We start from the raw sequence: 20,318 nt of genomic DNA, 5'->3' as shown, positions 1-20,318 counted from the left end.
TTTATGGTGAATATAAACTCTGAAATACCATGCTACCCTTGATATAGGTATAGCAATTGTATTTTTAACTTTGTTGCAAGTTACCATCTTATGTCATTTGTGTTCACAGCTCTAATGGGAAATCAGTTTCCTGGGCCCAGAACGAGAAAAGCAGCCGAGGAGCACACCTTTGGCAGCGGTTGTCAGTCCACATCAATAAAAAAGAGAACCCCAACCAAACGGCAGTGATCAAGCCTTTTTCCAAAAGCACAGACAGTAGCCGACACAGTAGCAGCGCTACATTTCCAGAGGCTAGTGCCAAAACGCTTTACGACGTTTCGGAAGCTGAAGAGCAATACCCAGCTCAGTACCGACCACAGACTCCCTCACCAATCAGCACTTTGAGCCACAGAACTGCCTCTGTCAGCCGAACAGAAGATGAAGCCCCTACCTTCCAGTCAGAGCCTCCTCAGAGAAGTAGCTCTTCTCAAGGCTCCCTCATGGAGCAGATCAGTAGTGTTGTCACCCGCTTCACAGCCAATATCAGTGAGCTGAACTCTATGATGCTTTCAACATCTACTCCAGGGACAATGGGCGCTGCTCCTCTCTGCTCTTCGTACCTGATCCCACGGGAAATTCAGCTCCCTACAACAATGACCACGCTTGCAGAGATCCAACCGCTTCCTGCCATTGAAGTCAATGGCGCTTCGCAGTCTGCTAGGAAACCTTCAAATGACAGCATCAAAGAAGGCACTTCAGAGACCCCAGCAGCCAAGCAAGACCTGGAGGAGCTGGTGGCTTTAACTCCTCCTTCTCCTTTTAGAGACTCCATCGATTCTGGAAGTGCATCTCCCAGCTCTCCGGCTTCTGAATCAGCTCTGTGTATCCCGTCCTCCCCCAAATACGACACACTCCTCATCAGAGATTATACTCAAAGTTCTTCTTCGCTGTGAATGTAGTTCAAGATGATGTTGGATCTCAACAACTACAAGCAAGTAGTGAGGGGACAGCCAAGTGTTCAAGATCTCCAGTGTTTACGCAGACAGAGTGAGAGGCATTGGGTCATCTTGTGAGAAATGGAAGGGAAGAAGGGGAATCACTTGAGAGGTGGAAACATCAGATTAATTATGCTGATTTAAAAACAAAATGACTCTTGGCAGATTATCGTGGCCTTAAAAAAACATGGGCTTTTCAGAAACACTGAATCTATTTTTGAGGGCTTATAAGGAGTCTGTTAATCCAGTTACATACCAAGTGCTTTGCTTTAGTATAACAATGAACTGTGTGTACAATATAGGGGAACGGGGGGGAACTAGATTGTAAACAACTGTACAATGGTTTGTTTGTTTACTCTGATCCCTTACCCAGAAGTGAACCTTGATCTTTTATCAAGAATAGAAGACCAAACGTTGAATGTACATTTTCTAACAGACTCAAATCTGGGACCAACCTATCAAGCTTTCTTTCTTTTTTTTTTTTTTTTCTATGAAGATCTCAAAAAGCAGTAATGTATGTTCAAAAACTACAAAACTTTTTGCTGAAGAATATTGTGTCTGTGATACGTTTCACGTGGATAACACTGAGGCTTTGCAGTGAGTGACTGCAATATGGAGGGCTTTACAAGTGACTTCTCAACCTACGCATTTGTTTATGAAATTCTCTTCTATCAGTATCAAAAGTTCAGTTTATTAACATTGGATTCACCTTCCCAACAAAAAAAACCCAAGGAAGATCTCCTGACTATTTCACCATGTTGCCAACTAATAATGAAGTAGCAAAAAATATTTTCTGGAGTACTGTTTTGTAATTCCCTTATCAGGGCAAGTTGTTGAGATGAATATTCTCTTTCTAGCAGCACTACCAAGCTATATTATAGCTGCACTCCCTAGCGAAATTAACACATTTTTATGGACTTCCTCGTGATAATGTTACCAATTAGAATACTTATTCAAATTCCCATCTTTGCTTGTAACAAACAGGTAAACACTGTAAGGATTTTCTCCATCCTTTGAATGACAGAATTCTAGGATACCAATTTGGATTATGATGAGTGCTAACTGTCAGTGGGAAAGGTTGTCATAGTAATAATTAATATATATATAGGGAAAAAATCCTGTGTTGAAGTCTGCTTAGAGGTGATTAAGCTACTCTTTAATAAGCAACAATTTTAAACGTTGTTTTGCTGCTGATGCCTTGCAGCTATGAACAGTGTCAAAAAATAAAAATAGAAAAAAATACATTCAAAGCAATACAGAGTAAAGGTTAGAACAAAAAAGACCTAATGAGATATGAACCAACAGAATCTTTGTTTCTTAGCAACTCACAGAAGAAACAAGGGGATTCCTCAAATTTTTTTTCCTATATCAAAGTAGTACAGTCTAGTGCACTTCATACTGTCACAGCACTTTTTTAATACAGACAGGGAAGAGTTTTAAAGTTTGAATAGTAGCTAAATAATTTTTGATAGGTGTAGTTACATAGAACTTTTAAGTCAGACCCTAAACGCACACTGTATTTGCTCTCTTCTTCATGACATAGCTGTCCTCAGGTGCCAAACTTTTATGGGTTTGTTTTATTTTGTTGAAGGATAGCATGAAGTGATGAGTAACGTACTTCAATTCAAAGTTGAGTTGACGTAGCCTTATATAGAAGACAGCCTCAAGGAAGGGAGCCTTGAAATAAGGCTGCTATATTTTATTTTCAAAACCTTTAGATCTTGTTCCTTCAAGATAACAAATATTTTGTAATCAAAATCCTTTTTCTCCCCCATGTTCAAAATAAATATTTGATCAAACAAGTACAAGATGAAAGCACATTCACATATTTTATCAAAGAGCATTTTCTATTCCTTTGGGATGCATGTTTCACTATTATGTGTTGCACCCCAATTTGCTGCTCAACAACATTTAAAAACGAAAAATAATAGATGACTGAATCCAGACCAGCACCTCACAGAGATACTCTAGTAACTCTAGAGCCAGGCAGTGTTATCCAATTGCAGTCTGGGCATGCTTATCTTGTCAGGTACAGTCATTTATCAGCTTTGCCTGTAGCATGAACAGGCAAGTCACAAAACAGCTCTACTCCAGAAGGCAGATCCCCATATTAAGGCATGACTGAAGGTCCTTGTTGCCCATATGCAGTTCTTGCCTCCTTGCACGACTGACCAGCACAGGCTCAGTTCTGTGCAGTTGCACGGTTCCCAGACTAGAGCTCAGTTTTGCCCTCTTGGTTCACAGTACTAGCATGTGTCATCATTCCCTAGCTGTCCATGTCTTCAGGAGAAAGCATCTTCTGTCACAGGTTACAACCCACATTTAAGAGAAAAGCATGTCCAATCAGTCTGTGATACAAACATTCTTATTAGGGGAGTTTAGACCACTTAAATGTCGTTTGTGGAAGACTTATATGATAATATTTGTCTCCCATCCGTGCAATATTGTTTTAATATAAGCAGAGTGTACTAAGATAATTAATGTGAATTTCAAAGGGATTCTATTACTACCTGTTCTCTTATACTTCAAACTATTGACCAATGTTCTTACAAGAACATCCTCCACCTTGATCCTTCCCTAGCATTTTAGGTCCCCTGTTTTTTCTTATGGTGGTGTAAAACTAATATCATTGTATTCCTGCTAAAATCTGTGGGTTTCACTGCACTGTGAAATAATCAGCAGTGGAAATATGAGTTATACAGACAAACATAAAAACCTTTCCTTAAATACTAAACTAGTAAAAAGGAGTGAAAAATAGAAACTGTCATGCTCAGCACAAATATACCTCTTCTGCTCTCAAACTGAACCATCCTGGCCATAGCTATTGCTCAGAGCTTCCTGACAATGTTCTTATATACTGTCATGACAATATGGGTATGAGGATGCACCGTGTGCCCTGACTGCATGTTTTAAGAGTCTACAACCCTAATGTTGTGCAACCCAAATCTCAAACACTTTTGTTCACTCTCTCTTTTGGTGGAGTCATATATCTTTTGTGTATCTATCAACCAGCAGAAATTTTAATTGCACAAGGAACCATGGATGGACCCAGCTGAGATAGTATCCCCTTGAAGTCGATCTATTTTTAATGAAAGATGGGCAACCTTAGGGGCATTTAAAGAAGCCTGAATCCACTGTAATTGTGCAGACTGGAGTGCATCAATGTAATTTTTTATTATGTGTTTGAATTTCAACAAAGGGAGGAAAGGTTTTGTGAAGAAGGAAAAAATGGTGTAATGTCTGTAGTAATAATCCAAATGAACCCAGTGGGAGATTTACAAGGCTGAAAAGTTCTCTGGGAGAAGCCAGTGGGTTTGACATAAGAGATAAAAACCCATGAATTATGCTGTTTGTATGCTAGGCTCTGTTTAGGACATTAAGATAGAGTGGCAAGGGTTTTCAAACATAAATGTAAAAGTTGCAGTCATGAACACTTTTCAATCTAACTAAAGAAGGTTCAAGTACCAACTGAATGACTTGAAAATTGCCCTCTAATTTAGAGCTGCTGCCACAAAAGGAATTAAAGGATTTTAAACTACTGTCATTCTTAACCACAGGGACCTCAAAAAATCTCTTGTTTCTTTTGTGCTTGAGGCCTAAAGAGTGATGGTGTAATCACCTCTAGATCTGTGCTTGTGAAATAAAGTGAGTCACTCTGGCAGGCCAGTTGAGAAGAAGCCTTTGCAATACTGAAGAACTGTATTTTTAAATAATCTCTGAAGAATAATTGCATGACTTTGAAGATGTGCTTCCTTGTACTTCTATCTGAATATTTGGTGCCTAGGCTCATGCAGCTACCTTAGACCAGAGATTTTTTAGACCACAGTCCACAAATCACTTGTTGATGTTTCATGGGAGCCTGGTTGGTCACAAGGTGCTGGCTTCTTTCATTGACTTCCAGCTACAAAAGTGAGATAGAAACTAAATCCTAATTTTAAAACCGTTATAAATTCTAAAAGAAAAAAAAAGTTATGTTAGTTTGCTTGGATGTTTATTCAGTTGCTATGTTTGTAAAAGGAAAATTTTTGTTAAAAACTGAGAGAATAAGATATCAAAAGAGAGTAAACGGGAAGGCCAATCCATGACTCTCACTCTGGATGATAGAGAAGTTCCCCTGCAAATGTTTTCTTTAGTGTGCAAGACCAAACTGAAAGAAAATATAGCTGTGGGTGTAAGTTCTGTAAAGGAAAGTGTGCAACCTTGTTATTCTGCTAAATACATCATTTATGAGGTGAGAGGATAAAAGATGACAGCAACAGACAGCATAAAAAAGAGTTGGTTCCTTAGGGAAATCAGAGCACTATGCTCAGGACTAATAACGTGTCCACTAATTTTTTATTGTATTGGAGACCAGTGTTAGGGTTGAACCCCCAAAAAAAGACTTTGGAGCCTAAAGTTAGGATTTTCAGAATTTCAGAATTTAATACCTACATTTTAAACTCAATTTTAAAACAACTATTCAAATGCCACCTTACTCCAGCATCTAGCATAGTATGTCTGTATGCTCAGAACTAACCTGGTCACCACACATCTAAGGATCTTTGTTCCTGACTCATGTTAAAACCCATCAAGGATGCAGAAAACACCAGCTCCTGGTTAAATCCCTGCATATGCCACAAGAGAATACACAGACTGCACAGTATAGTTTCCTGGCTGGAAAGTGCTCTAATGACTCAGTGTTGGGATACTCTGTTCATTTCCCTGAGGCAGCTTCACAGGACAGGAACAAATTCAAGAGTATTGCAGTGGAAAAGGAACAGTGCAACCTGATAAGAAAAACACTGAATAAAATTAGAGATCATATATAACCATTTAATATAAAATACTTTGAGAATCTCTGAAGCAGAGATAAGGTATTTTAACTCCAAAGAAGTGGAGGTAACCTTTTGTCTGTGCTACATATTGGTTAAAAAAAAAAAAAGATAAATGCTTCCCTGAAAAGTGTTTTAGTGACAGGAGGGAAAGATGTGCCCTTAGATAACTTTTTATCTGCAGAAATCTTGTCTTCCATTTGGAGTTCTCAGACCCCATCATGGAAAGGAGAGATTGAGTCTTCTTGCATAGGTGAAGGAATTAAACTTGAGGTTCCTACTTCTCTGAGACTGCAGAAAAAGGGACTAGTTTCATTTCCCTCCAGCCACTTTTTACAAAGGTGACCTGGCTCATATTTGAAACAAAATGTATAGTTATCTCCAAAATTTGATGCCAGTGGAAAATTAGCACTTTCTGCATATTGCATTTCCATACTGGCTCAAATAGAGTATTCCTAGACACCTCTTTCCTTATTGTGTTGCTTTGTTGGGCACTAACTCTTTTCACAAACTCCACAGAAAGGTTAGATATTTTAAAAAAGGTCCTGACCTCCACACTGGAGCAAAAAAAACCTATGTATTACACTGAATAATTTTAAGTGCTGAAGTCCTTTGTTGGCACTGGCCCTTAAACTGTTGGGGTCAATGGAATCATTCCAGATTAATATCCATGTAAAGATAATCAAAGTTGGATAGTGGCCACTGAAGATAGATTTTGTCTATATGTTCTGCAGAGAATGATAATGACAGAATATTCTTCCTACTCTCTTTTGAATCAAACAGCAGATGGATTTTATAAGGTTCATTCCTGAAGCTAGGTTTGGTGAATAGGTCCTTCCTACCATTCATCTTTGTCAGTCCTACTCTATCTGGTATCCCAATGAGAAAGTCATCCTCTAAATAAATGTGTTAAGGGATGTGACTAAACTCCTCCAAAAATAACTAAGAGGTCACCATTTTCTGGCAGTTTAATGAATCTCCAAAAATTTAGTCAATACTCTCCATGAACAAGAATATCATTCATCTGCTACCCATTTCAGTGTGCACTTCATTTAGTAAAGACTAAAGTTGATTACCTGAAGTCACTTTTTTTGAGGTGATTTACTATTTTATCCTCAGTTCAAATCTCTCCAATTGCCGCTTACAATTTTATACTGTGAAAAGGAAAAGAGATAAAGGCCAGTGAAGCATAAAGGTAAGTAAAAATTCATCTGGGTGATGAATTGGTGTATATGGCTGGTTTTGTCTCACCTGAGCAATGACAGTACTAACAAACAATAAACATTAAGTCACTCCGATCTGCCAAATGGGAACAAATATACTATGTATATTACATGTACTAATAGGATTATATGGCAGCTGCTGGTGGTATTTGTAATTAGAAATCTATATAGAATATAGATGTTTTAGAGAGATGGTGCCAATTCCAAAAGATTTATGTGGGCTACAAGTGCTTGTAATTATTTTTTTTAATTTGCTAATAACTTATGAAGAACTGGTTTCAAACATTATGTGACCGTTTGTTCTTTTTTATGTTGTTGCTGCTTATACTATTAAAACATAGAGAATGTAAAGTTATTTTGATGTGAACTGAAAATAATTTTTCATAAAATTTAACATTTTTATCAGCTTTGGTTTGCTTTCTACCTGTACAAATGTAATTTATTTTAGCATTGAAGAACTTGCTTGTTTCTCAATTGTCTACATCATGTTATAGTTGGTGTTTATGTAGAGTCAGGTACTTTTTGAACAGTATTAAAAAGAATCTGTGATATGACTGAAAACTGGATATTTTTTTTTCTCCAAAACACTTACAGCTATGTTTTCAGTGCATTTTCTACAAGCTAGGTATGCCTATACACAAACCCCTGAATTATAGTCTTTATCTCTTTTACTCCTCCCTCTCTTTTGCTTTAAAAGATTAACTTAACACTAATGGTATAAAACATTCTAGAAGGGTTTGGTCTTTGTCTTTTGAAGCACACACAGTGTCATTGTTGAGGCATATATAGATTTGAGAGAAAATAGTAAAATAATCTAGTCTTGAGCAAGCTGTACAACTTGGAATCATATACCAAAACATTATTTTTATGGATGTTGTAAGAAACGACTTTACTCCTCCAATTGCAGATTCACATCTAATCTTGAACTGCTAAAAGTATCAGAGAAAATTTTTTATATCCTTTAACAATTTGGTTTCTAGAGTTCTGCCTTTGTGACCACTAGGAATAAATGTCTTGTCTCAGGTCTGGCAACATTCTGTTTCCAGCCAATAGATTTTGTTATACTTTCCCTGCTAAATGCTAAAAAAACCCCAAAACAAATAATAAGAACAAAGCTGCTACTCAAGAAACCCCAACCCATACAAAAAGCAACCAAACCGCCACCCCCCCCCCCCCCCCCCCCCCCCCCTTCCCCAAAACTAAAACAAAGCTAAACACAAAACAAACCATCCAACCAACATATAAACCCCCGAGAACAAAGCCACCTTCTAGTTTGGAAATCCTCTACCCACCATTTCAAAATCTGGGGTTTGTAATATCCTTAATATTCTTATACAGACTGGCAAGGATTTTGAATAATTACACTGCATGCAGTGAAGAGCAGAGTATGAACTGCAGCACTCAGATAAGGACTATTATACAAGTTATTTTCTAAAAATGTCTCTAGAGATACTGCTGAATCAGTTTATTTGTTGTTGACAAATTAAGGGAAATAATTCAAAACACAGTGGTAGGTAAAACGCCAAACTGCAGATACAGAACAATGTGAATTCGCATCATGTCTTTGAACCTAAAACTCTACATCCCAAAGTAAATTCTTTCAGTGTAGAAATCCACAGAAACTGGTTCAGTGAAATATACTGTTTTGGGTGAAGAATATTTTACCAAAAAAAGCATTACAACTACATTGCAATTTCAAGAAAAAGACTTTAAAAACCATATGCAACGTTGTGGATGATGCAATTCCTCCAAAGTCATCTTCCCCTGGCCCCTGGAACTTACTATAATAGATAAGGTATCCTAGATACCAAGGCTGAGCCAAATTCCTTAAGAATTTGGTCACTCTCTAACACCTTGTAGGATAATTGGTTAGAAATTGGTTTGTAATTGATCACTTCACCTTTAGAACTTTTGACTTAGATTGGATGCTGTTCTTTGTATACACTTTTTATTGGCTATAGTTTGAATCCCCCTTGAACCTATAAACATGACTGTCTCCCCTTTTTCTCTGAGAGATGCTGCCTGACCACCCTTCGCATGAAATAAAGATTCTTGTGGAACTCGTCAAGTAAGGCCTCCGGTCTTTCTCTGCTGGCTAATGCAAGCTCCTGAGAGATGGCTGATCGATATTAGCACTCTCAGGTCCTGGTAAAACAACTACCAGAGACAAAAAGAAAGCTTACACAACATCTTGTTTCATTGCAGAATATTTTTAAAGCAGTCTCTGGAACACTAGATCAAATTTGTTTCGTTTTCAAGAGCAGTTAATTTAAGCCATGCTCTGTGACCACCTCTCAGCTGTGTTTCTTCTGAGTTTCTGTAATCACCACAGAATGATGACATTTAGAAACTAATAAACTAATAAATCCCATTTCAGATTAAATCACAAAGCAATGTTCACATTGATTCAAAGGAGAGGGGTGCAATTCCATAATACGCCTTCAGAAATACCAAGGCAAGTAGCAATGAGAAAAGCAAAAGCTCAATTTCTTTAAAAGTTTGGAGTCTAATTTCTCCGTCTGGATCTTTGTTTTTCATGTTTGCTCCATAACTGCTATTTGATACCAGAGAAGCCTTACTGCCAGTATTGTCCTCCTTGGAATAGTTAGCCTAAATTTATACATGCGTTGGGTGCTGCTTTCCTTCTCACATCTTGCATGTGCTCACAGAACATTGGGAAAAGAGCTGGAATTTTAAGAACTGCAATCCCCCTTTGTGTCTGTTCAGGGATTATTTATTAAATTTGTTTTCATATTGTAGGAGTTTAAGACCAAATCACAGTGGAGTGCAGGAAGCATTTATTACTGCAAAAGAAATGTATGAGTTTTCTTTTACATATACAGAGACATTTACAGTGTCTTTACATATTTTTCAGGGCAGTAGTTTCAAATCACCATCTGCTTTCATTTCTTTGTTTGTAAGCCAAGTCTTACAATTTAGCCAATTTTTTAGACTAAAACAAATCAATCAGTATGCTCACTATGATTTTGTTTAACAGGGATTCAAAACTTCCCTCCATATAACTTACTTTTAACTTCTTCCCAAAGATCAGCACATAAAAATCTTCCCTGTTAAGGGTTTCCTGGGCTTTCTCACATATGTTGTGAACATATTTGTCATAGAATCACATACGTTTTTACTTTAGAAAAGACCTCTAAGATCATCAAGTCCAAATGTTAACCCAGCATTGCCAACCAGTAAATCATTAAATCTTGTCCCTTTGCCCTACATCCATGTGTATTTTTTAACATTTCCAGGGATGATGATTCCAGTGCATCCTGAGCAGTCTGTTCCAATGCTTAAAATATGTTCACTTGTATATGAGGAGTGAGACCTCAGATCTGTGCTTGTTTGGTGAGGTGAAGAGCAGGCTCAAGTGCTTGTCACAAGACTGGTGTTTTACACACACTGTAGGCTGGTCCTTGGCCCTCAGGAGAGTAATTCCAAGAACCTGGCTCTCCTCTACTGATCACTTTCTGCCTAAGCACCTCCTGAGGTGCTCCAGAGCTTTCATTATGAATACTCTTAAACGTGTGTGTAAGCATCATGGATGTCTCTTGAATCTGAGCATAAAAATCACTTTAGACTGATAGTGAACTAACTGTGTAGACACATCACTGATGAATCCAGAGAGGAAGATGCCAAGAGGATATGGAATCCCAAAAAACTCAGTGTAAGACTTGGAAGATAAGATTTGCTTCCAAGTAGAAGATGAACACTAATGGGACCACCAAATTTTAGGTGTCAATATGAAGCTTACAAACGTAATTCCAGTGAAGTAAAATATGAAAAGGAAATGTTCTGTACCTATGTAGAAATAATAAAAGCAGCATATAGAATATTGAGATAAACTGAGAAAGACAAATAAGGAAAAAATACACCAAAACCAAAACTTCAAGACTGTATTAGAAGTGAGATATTACTGGAGGAGTAATCATGAAACTGTGAATTTAAGAAGAAATTAAGAGGCCAATAAAACTCTGGAGCCTCACCTGAAAGCAGAGTAGTCAAAAGTGCTAGGTATCACACTGGCATAAAGCAGACTTTATGCATGGGACAGCAGTAAAGAGCAGGAAAGAAATAATGCAAAGATGCTATTGAGGTCACTGGATTTCCATGCTGACATCATCCCAAAATCCTATCACAGTTATAAACTGTGTGAAATGACATTATTTCCTGATAGATTATTTTTCGCATTTCTTCTTCTGAGTCTTTGTTATTTGATGACCAGAAAGATGTTGGACTATTAGATATTTGGTAAAGGAAAATCTGGCACTAAGTTAGTGCAGTAGAATTGAAAAATCAAAGGTTTGCCATGCTCTTTAGTAAGACAAGGCTGGCCAGCACTGCCCATATGTGACTACCAAGTATCAGAGAGTGTTCATTCAAACAGGCTTTACCAAGCTTCATCTTAAAGCAATAGAACAGGGTGCCTTGGCTTGTGCCTCTTACAGTTTATCCCAGCTGCCTTGCAAATAGCCCTGGGAGGCTTGGTCCATTAGGTCACAGAACAGACTTCTTGATTGCACCACTGCTCCAGCAGCAAACTGCATCTGCTCAGGCTAGGAGAAAGCACAATAGCCCAGTTATAACACAGCATTCACGTCTCCAGGGAATTAAAGCTCCCAACCACAAATGAAAATCCACTGCCAAACACAGCTACAGAGAACTCGTGTGTTGCAAATACCCACAGAAATAAAGGGGAGCTCACTGGGCAATGAGTGCTTGAATTCAGACCAAAAAGTGCACATTTCTTGTGCCATACAGCAAAACTCTGCCTGTAGCTTTGTTAGAACAGTCTGAAGGCCAAAGGAAAGGAAAGAAATCATATAAAATTGCATAGAAAAGTCCAGCACTGCTGCTATAGATTATATGAAAACATAGGAATTACCTCTGCCTCTATTATACCTCAGTTATCTGATGACAGACCATGGAATAGTGAGTTTTTAATTTCTTCATCATCTTTTCACTACCCCAACCATGCAACAAATACACAACGCAGTAACTGGCAGGGATTGTTCGATCATCTCACACTGCATCGACAGCAGCTGTCTTCCAAATAGATTGGGTGATGAAAGCAATGCATCAACGCTGGCTCAGAGGGAACGTGAAGTCAGCTGCAGGAAGGAAAACACATTTTACCAAACAAGGTAAAAAAGACACTCAGATCCCAGCAATATCAATCCTGAATAATTTCACTGAAAATCCTGGTGATGAGTGTGAATGAGACTTATGAGTGTGTAGCAGATCAGAGTCTGAGGCTGTACTCAGGATGGCTGGCAGTGTAATACTTCATTAATTTTCTTGTTCTTAGTATGTTTCCATAGCAAAATTTTTCCAAAGGATTTGCATCTTTTGTTTACAAGAATTATTTTTCTCAGCTTCTACATTTGATGATTTTCACTGTTTTCTTCGTTTTTATTTACCTCAAAAAGTTATCTACAAAAATCAGGGTACCTGAATTCCACTGAAAATCCCATTAAACCTTTTTACTTGCATTATTTTAATCAATCCTTGGTAATTTTGTACTAGTACTGTCTGTACTGGTTATTTTTTACTTAATCAAAACCACAGAAAAACAATTCCCAGTTCTAATTAAGCGAATGGGAATTCAGCCATAGAACTACTTAACCAGTGAGTAAGCCTGGATCTCATTGTTAAGCCCTCTCTGTGCTGGAGCTGGTAACAGCCCATGTGCATCAGCAGGGGCACTGTTCCTGGCCAATAACTGCTGAAGGGGGTAATTTTCTGCAGATTGCATGTTCACAAAAATACAGCTCCTGACTAGAGCTGGACTTCCTCCTGACTTAATACACTCTTTTATTCTGCACCAATTACCTTTAATGCAGTTTCCTGGGAGAATAAGTTTACTAGAATAGTCAAAGATTACACCATGCCAGTCAATCTCAGTGCCAGGAAATGTTCCCATTAGTCTTAAATTTACTGGAATACACTAGATATAAACCCAGGATCTCTGCTTTCAGAACTTACTTACATTTGAAACATGGAAAGAATCAGAATAAAACGCAAAGTGTTTGACACAACTGGATCAGAGATGAATGATCACTCTCTCGTAAAAATCTTTCTCAATTAAACAAATTTCATGTCTCATCTTTTCTTCTGTCATGTGGGAAAGAGGGGGAGAGCTCCAATGCAGTATTCAAACCCAGCCTCAAGGATTTTTTGCTGCAGCTGCTGGGACATAAAACCGCAGCCACCAGTACAACAGTTACATTTCATTCTCATCAGGGATGAAAATGTTTTCATTGCAGCTTTCAGGTTGTGGGAGGGTATTTATCTGGGTAAAAAACACACTATTAATTCCTAATACCCCTGTCTCACTCATAAACACATACTTCCCTATACTTTATATGCTTTTTTCACTGGGGGTTTTGGTACACAACTGGTCCAGATGGCATTTTATGCAGCCTTTAGCAAATAACTAGGATTGGTCTTTCTTATAGAACTTTGTGTTTTCCAAAGTTGCCATTTATGCAAACACTGGAATTGACTTTTTAAAATTTTTTTTTCCACACTAGACATCAGTGAAAATATTCTAATTTTTCACTGCCCTTTGTGTTGCTGTCTCTCTTGACAACTTCTTAGCAGAGCAGACTGGTACCTCTGATGCTGTATTTCCACAGCCAGTCATCTCTCACTGCACAGCACCTGACAGGCAAAGGATGTGACCTGCACTCAAAACTCAGTGTTTTTTCCTCCACCCACACATCAAACTGAAAGGCACAGAATAGGTCAAATGTAATTCCGGTTTGTGTGACAAGGTTTCATTCTTCAAACATTTCCATTTGTTAGTGGTCAATTCAGACTTGAATGATAACAGTAAGATTTCTGATATTTAAAGCCACTGTGATAATATCTATAACTACAGAGTTTGGTATTTTCAGTGGTTGATTGTAGATAGCACAGTGGCATGAGTAGATAGATGCAAAAAGTGGTTTCCTTATGACAAAGTGGTAGAGTTTTTAAAAGAACTGGTTACTTATTTTTGTAGTGTTTTAATACTTTTGTCTCCAAAAAGTTCCCTCAGTCATAAAGAAGGAAAAGATAATGGAATTTAGCTCATTTCTCTGCAAGATAACTTCACCATTAACATCAATGCACAGAGTTACCAAGTGGTAAAATGTACTCTTTTGAAAATTCTTCCCTGAACTTAAACTTATATCACAAGTTTAAAGCAGGTACATAGTCTTCTATGCATCAGCCAAAATAGCATAATTCAACAAGTTGATTGGTGCATGACAACCCTTCAAAAAGTAGAACAACCAAATTTCTTTATTTCTAGCATTCATTTTAACAAGAAAAAAAGATTCTGTCTTTAAATATTCAACATTATGGAAAGTAAAAAAATAGGCTGAACAGGACGAATCAAGTTCCGATTTATTGTCTGCTAAAAGGAAGAGACTTCTGTTCCCCTGTAAAAGAGACAAAAACAGGAGGAAAAAGTATGACTAAAATGTGATCTGTAACTTCTGCCTTTCTAATTCTATTAGCTGTGTTTGCACTTCTAAAAATGGTTATAGCATTTTGATTTGCACTGATATAGTTAGCACTGCAAAATCTGAGTGAAGACAAAGCAGTGATAGTGTTTCATGGAGTGCAGCAAACTGAGGTCAACCCATGGTGAATAACTGAAGGCTGACCCCAAACACATGCTGTGAGCCACCCCTCATACCTCTCACTCAGTGGGATTTAGCTAATTATTTCTATGACTTGTAAAAAGACAATCTTGTTCAGTAATGGGTGAGGATTTAATGGTCAGCCTAAAAGGTCTGAAACCATCTCATCCATCCTACTTTCTCAGCAAAATTCCATTCAGCCTCAGCTCCACTGGCAAAGTTTCTGACCCAGTGCAATAAATATTACAGCTAGAACCTTAGCTTTGTCATATTTCTACACTCCCTTTATCAACTGCCACTTGGTTAAGTATTTGAAAAAAAAGGAAAAAAAGGGCCCGTAAAGAAAAACATTTTCGCAAAGCTCTTCCTGAGGGTTTTATTTCCGAATAGGGTTTATTTAAGTACTTTTTTTTTTTCTGTCTAGCACAATCCTACTTCCAAATGTCAAAAATCCCTATGGTGGAACAAGAATGGTGCTGGTTGTCAGCTCTGTGGATTTTACTGTCTTGTCACATCAGAGATAATCCTATTATTTCTTCCTTGAATTTGCTTCATAAGGATGAAGAAAATGAAAAGCTATAAACCAAGAGATATAAAAATGAAATAAAGCACACAACATATTACAGAGCAGAGAAACTTGTGAATATCAGCAAATTTTCAGGTGACATATTTCCTTCTAACCTGTTCAAGACTTTTTATGCCTTATTACTTATTGGATGATCATTAGCTTCAGCATCTCCTCTGTGTTTCCATCAAACCTCTAACAAGATACAAGAAGGTAGGTTGTTTCCCCCAAACCCTTTACCAAGTCTATGCAGAACAAAGAATTTAATTAATCCCAAATTTTAGACAACACACTTAACATCTCTTCTCTTACCCAAATAAATTAATAACATTTTGGCTCTCTTTGGTTGCTTGGAGCCAGCTAAAAATTATCACTGAACATCCTACTAAATGAGCAGATTCTTTCCCATTACATACTTCTAGAGCTGGTAATTTAAACTTTACAGAGGAATACAGAAAAATCCTGTCAAAAAGGCTGTGTCCTGATCAGCAGCTGTTATGTCTCCCTTTCATCCCTTTTAGCTACTGTGATTGGTTTTATGTACTGGAAATACTGCCATGGTCATTTCACAATCGAATAAATACTCTAGTCTCAATGTAAACACATATATGGGTAGTTGAATCCTGGTAGATACATTGTTTGTTTTTCTATATTGTTTGTTTTTCTATATTGTTTATAGAATCATAGAGGTATTTAGGTTGGAAAAGGAATCTAAAATCATCAATTCCTAACATTAGTCCAGCATTGCCAAGTCCACCACTAAACCACGTATTTAAGTTCCCCATCTATATGTTTTTTGAACACTTCCAGGTGTGGTGAATCTACCATTTCCCTGAGCAGCCTGAATCTCCCTTTCATTGAAGAAATTTTTCCTAACACCCAATCTGACCTCTCCTGGCACAACTTGAGGCAGTTTGTTTCTTCTTGTTCTATTACTAGTTACTTGTGAAAAGAGGCTGACACCCACCCCACAACAACTTCCTTTCAGGTATTTGTAGAAATCAATTAGGTCACACCTACCATTATTCATCTATGTACTCTTATTATGTCTACTATAAATGGTCCAGAAATTCGAATCATAAAAATCAAACTTCTAATAACTTTGTACATTGTGCTTCATGTCTATCATGCTCAAGATTATTCACCTCAGAAGACACTGCTAGTTATTATGTTTTTCAGAGTGAATTAATATACTTCTGCCTAGCGTGTTGTGCCCCCTTTTTTTTTCCCCTACATCTATGAAGTTACTACTGACAAATGTAGACTGCTGTACAAACTGCTGCCCCTTTTCAAATTACATCAGCCACACTGAGTTAATGGACATTGTTTCAGCAGAGTGGGTAGGTGGCAAACCACACAGAGCTATTTAGCATTCAGGGAGCCTTTTCTTTCCTTCTTGTATAAAATTGTTGCTAAAGCCTCTGCAGTTATCAAGAAGCAAGTGCCACTGGAACCTGTTTAGCCTGCCTCTCTGTAACATGGGAAAAAACTTCAGGAACAGCAGTGTAATAGAAAGATTACAGTTCTCCACATAGCTGCCAATGCAGTGGAATGGGGCAAAGAAATCAAACAAAATTTTAAATGAAATAAAAATAAAAAGGATGCTGAGAAGAAAACCATCCCCACTGAAGAAATACAAGATAAGATGCTGTTCTGTTGACATTTGTTCTCATCCAAAACACTTATCAGTGAGATACTGAATTGAGTTTGCAACTAGAGGAAATGGCAGAAAGTACCATTTAATTTGCCAGAACTGTATTGATTTACACCAGCTGGGTAATGGAGGAGGAAGTTAGCTCAATTTTGTTAACATCTCTAGTGAAAGGCAGCTTGGCTTTCGTTTCTTTCAAGACAGTTTGGCCAAAAAGACCGTAATACGTAAATAGGAAAGTCAGGAGGAGAAATAGAAAGCTCACTCTGGGGAAGTGGCATATCTTCTGTTGTGGAGCAGAGCTGCATTTAGCACTAAGTCCCCCGCTGCTCACAGCACTGAGGTGTTACTGCTGTATCTGAGAAACCTAAAACACCAACCTGAGGACTGGCAGCAATTCATCACAGGTATCACCGGATCTATCTGTGACCTTAGCAAACTGTTAAACATCAGCTCATGCCATGTTTTTCATCGCCGCAGCTTATCTGGTATTGAAAAAGCCCTATGTGGTTTATGTCTAGGACAGATGTATCTGTAACTCACAGCAGGTGCAGTGGTGATGCTGCCAAGAACTCCAGACACAACTCAGAAGATCAGCTCCCTAAAATAAGATGGGGATCTATATCCCATTTCCAGCCACAAACACTGATGTCAAATAACTTGGAAAACTGATTTGAGAGCATTTGGGAAATCTTCTACCTTTACTGCATCCACACGGGTACATGTGAAAGAGTCTTCCTTATTTAACAAAACAAGATGCCTGAACCTCAGTACTGACCTCCTATCCTTAAACCTACTTCATTTTCAGTTTCAAAAGAATCCAAAAACTCTGTACAATATGAACAATCAAAAATTGTCATCTGAAGATTTATTCATGTCATGGCTTTTGCCTGGAACAGAAATGCATACATAGATCTGTGATAATATAGTAGTTCAGATCTTTCTACCTCCATCTGCTGTTTTGCATGTGTACTATCACTTTCATCTTCAAAGCCTGAAAGAAAAGAAGTGTTTTGAAAAATAACATGGGTAAGTCCCAGACCTCTAATAATAATGGGTATTGGAACTAACAGAGAAATTAAAGAACCCCATTTAACTGCCTTTGCATTTAATTTCCAGAAGATCAAGTTTCAAGCAAATTATAGACCCTGTCTCAACTCCTGCCACATCAGATACAGAGATACTGTTTTCTTAGCTTTGGAGAACATCCTGAGAAGCATGAAACAAGCAGAACATCCTGACTCACATATATATTTTATTGATGTTATCCCATAGAGACTTGTCAGGAAATTTTCTAAGAGTGTTCAAACACTGTATCTATTGATTATGATAAAATGTTAGCTTACATTTTCTTTTTCCTGCAACTATCATGGGTATTGTATGAAAATCATCTTGTTTTGATGACAAAGTATGATAGTTGAGGTTCAAGCCATCTTGAAGGTTCAATTCTCACTTTTTTAATAATTATTCCTTGAAATTAATGCTTTCTGTCTAAAAAATGCTCCCTTACATTATGACATTAGTACTGTTGTCTAGCAAAGAGACTTGACTGTGTCCATTAAACAAGAAGACATTTATATCAGATTTCTTTGTGATTTTTTCCCTAACCTTAAAACAGAATGCAATTCTTCATTCCAGCTACTAGGCAACTAAAAATTTTCACAACGGTCATCAAAATTATTCAGAGAGAGGAAGAAATCTAGTGAAGAGTCAGATGGCTATTGCTTATTTAAGAATGCCTTCCTTGTAAAGGAGGAGATAACATGTAATTGAAAAAAACACTGAAAGTTTGTTATCATCCATTACATAGCATATGGTGTCATAAAATAATTCATAGGTATTAGGAGAATCAGCAAAGTAACTGCATGATGGTTTAAATTAAAGGAGTAGCGATGAGGACCATGTTCTGGGTTAAATATGTTTCACTGAGACTATAAATCAAATATAATCAATAGAAAGAAACACTAGTGACAGGTTCTCAGGAATCACAGAAGATTAATGTAAGAGAAGCAGTTTGGAAAGTCCTCCAGCTTGACACTTTTGAAGGTAGATTTTCATGAACATGGATTTTTTATAGTTTTAGTTGCTGAAACTTACGCAAAACCACTTGGGTTTGGCAGGACCAGATATACAAACAGCAGTCCATCACAGAGATTGCTAACCTCATAAAATTAATTCTGTGAAAAGTCAATAGTAAGTGACATGATCAATACTCTTCACAAAAGTACCAGCTTCAGGAAACTTCAAAATCCTAAATCTTTTTGTCTTCATTTCCAAATATGGGATGATCATGTATTTACCTTCCTACAAGTTATTAGAAAGGTGTTTGGAAAACATTTTGAATTATAAAAACGCCTATATAAGCACTAAACTTGCTTAAGAATACAACTGTGTAATGATTTATTTTATCCTTCTGTTCCTGCTACAGGCAACCTGATGTAGCATCCAACATTTCAGGACCGTTTAAGATTCTCTGATCATACAATCTAACCTGACTGCTACATTTTTTCTCAGATTTTCTTATACTGGAACTGGGAACTCATTTGAAGAAAAACTATTGTCACTGTTAAAACAATTCATCTAATTATCAGAACTTCAACTATAGTAAAGTAATCAATAGTACTCAAAAACTGTTACTTTCACAAACTCTGAATTATATGTAGGCCTGAAAGAAAAACAATTTTCAGGAATAAGATCCTTTCTCATTCTTCAGCTGAGACTGTATTCTAGTCTACTTTTGGGATTTATCACATTCCACAGGAATAATGTGATAGAATACACTGGAATCAGGTGATAATCTGGTTTAGTTGATCTTTGTTTATTTGAGTTGGAAATTTAAACAATGCCTGTATGATTTATATACAGCTGCTAACTCACTGTGGAACAGAGAAACCTCTTCCTGATGCTTTAGTGGACATTTCAGTCAGTAGATATGATCCATGGTTGTTGCTGGATAATTCTGAGAGTCCCTTCAGTCCTCTATTCCTCATTACACCACTCCAGTGAGATGGAACATACTATGGAAGGGTCTGTTTATTTCTTTCAGAAATAACCTAGACAATTTGGTGGAGAGATTGTTTGGCTTTTGAATTGACAAAGTTGAGTGAATTCTCCAATTAAATCCCATATTTTGAGACTGACTGATGAAAGGTGAAGTAATAAAAGCTTGATAGCACTATCAAATATTTCAAAAAATGTCAAAGGTATACAAGAGACATGGACCTTGTTCCCAAGATTGTTCTACTGGGTGCCTTGTTAAAATTAGATTTGTTTTCAGTATGTTCTACAAAAAGTCATGGAATCATTGAATTATAAAATAGTTTGGGTTGGAAGGGATCCTCAAAATCATCTAGTTATTCCCCCTGCCATAGACAGGGATACTTTTTAGTGGAACAGGTTTCTTAGACTTCTATACAATCTAGCCGTGAACTTCTAGGGATGGGGAGTCCACAAATGT

General features: G+C 37.4%; 1 protein-coding gene across 5 annotated transcripts in view; it reads left to right on the top strand.

Moving 5' to 3' along the window:
- GRM5 (glutamate metabotropic receptor 5) overlaps positions 1-8,188 on the top strand; it is a 258,426-nt gene extending 250,238 nt beyond the window's left edge. For all 5 annotated transcript variants that reach the window (XM_033085942.2, XM_033085952.2, XM_033085967.2 and 2 more), the window contains one exon: positions 110-8,188. In XM_033085942.2, the coding sequence (XP_032941833.1) occupies positions 110-932 (823 nt within the window). In that variant the 3' untranslated portion in view covers positions 933-8,188. The remainder of the gene's footprint in view (positions 1-109) is intronic.
- Positions 8,189-20,318: the final 12,130 nt, after the last annotated feature.

Source organism: Catharus ustulatus, chromosome 2, assembly GCF_009819885.2.
Source record: "Catharus ustulatus isolate bCatUst1 chromosome 2, bCatUst1.pri.v2, whole genome shotgun sequence".
Classification (NCBI taxonomy): Eukaryota; Metazoa; Chordata; class Aves; order Passeriformes; family Turdidae; genus Catharus; species Catharus ustulatus.
Note: the sequence above shows the minus strand (reverse complement) of the source record. Positions and strands in the feature narration are given on the sequence as shown.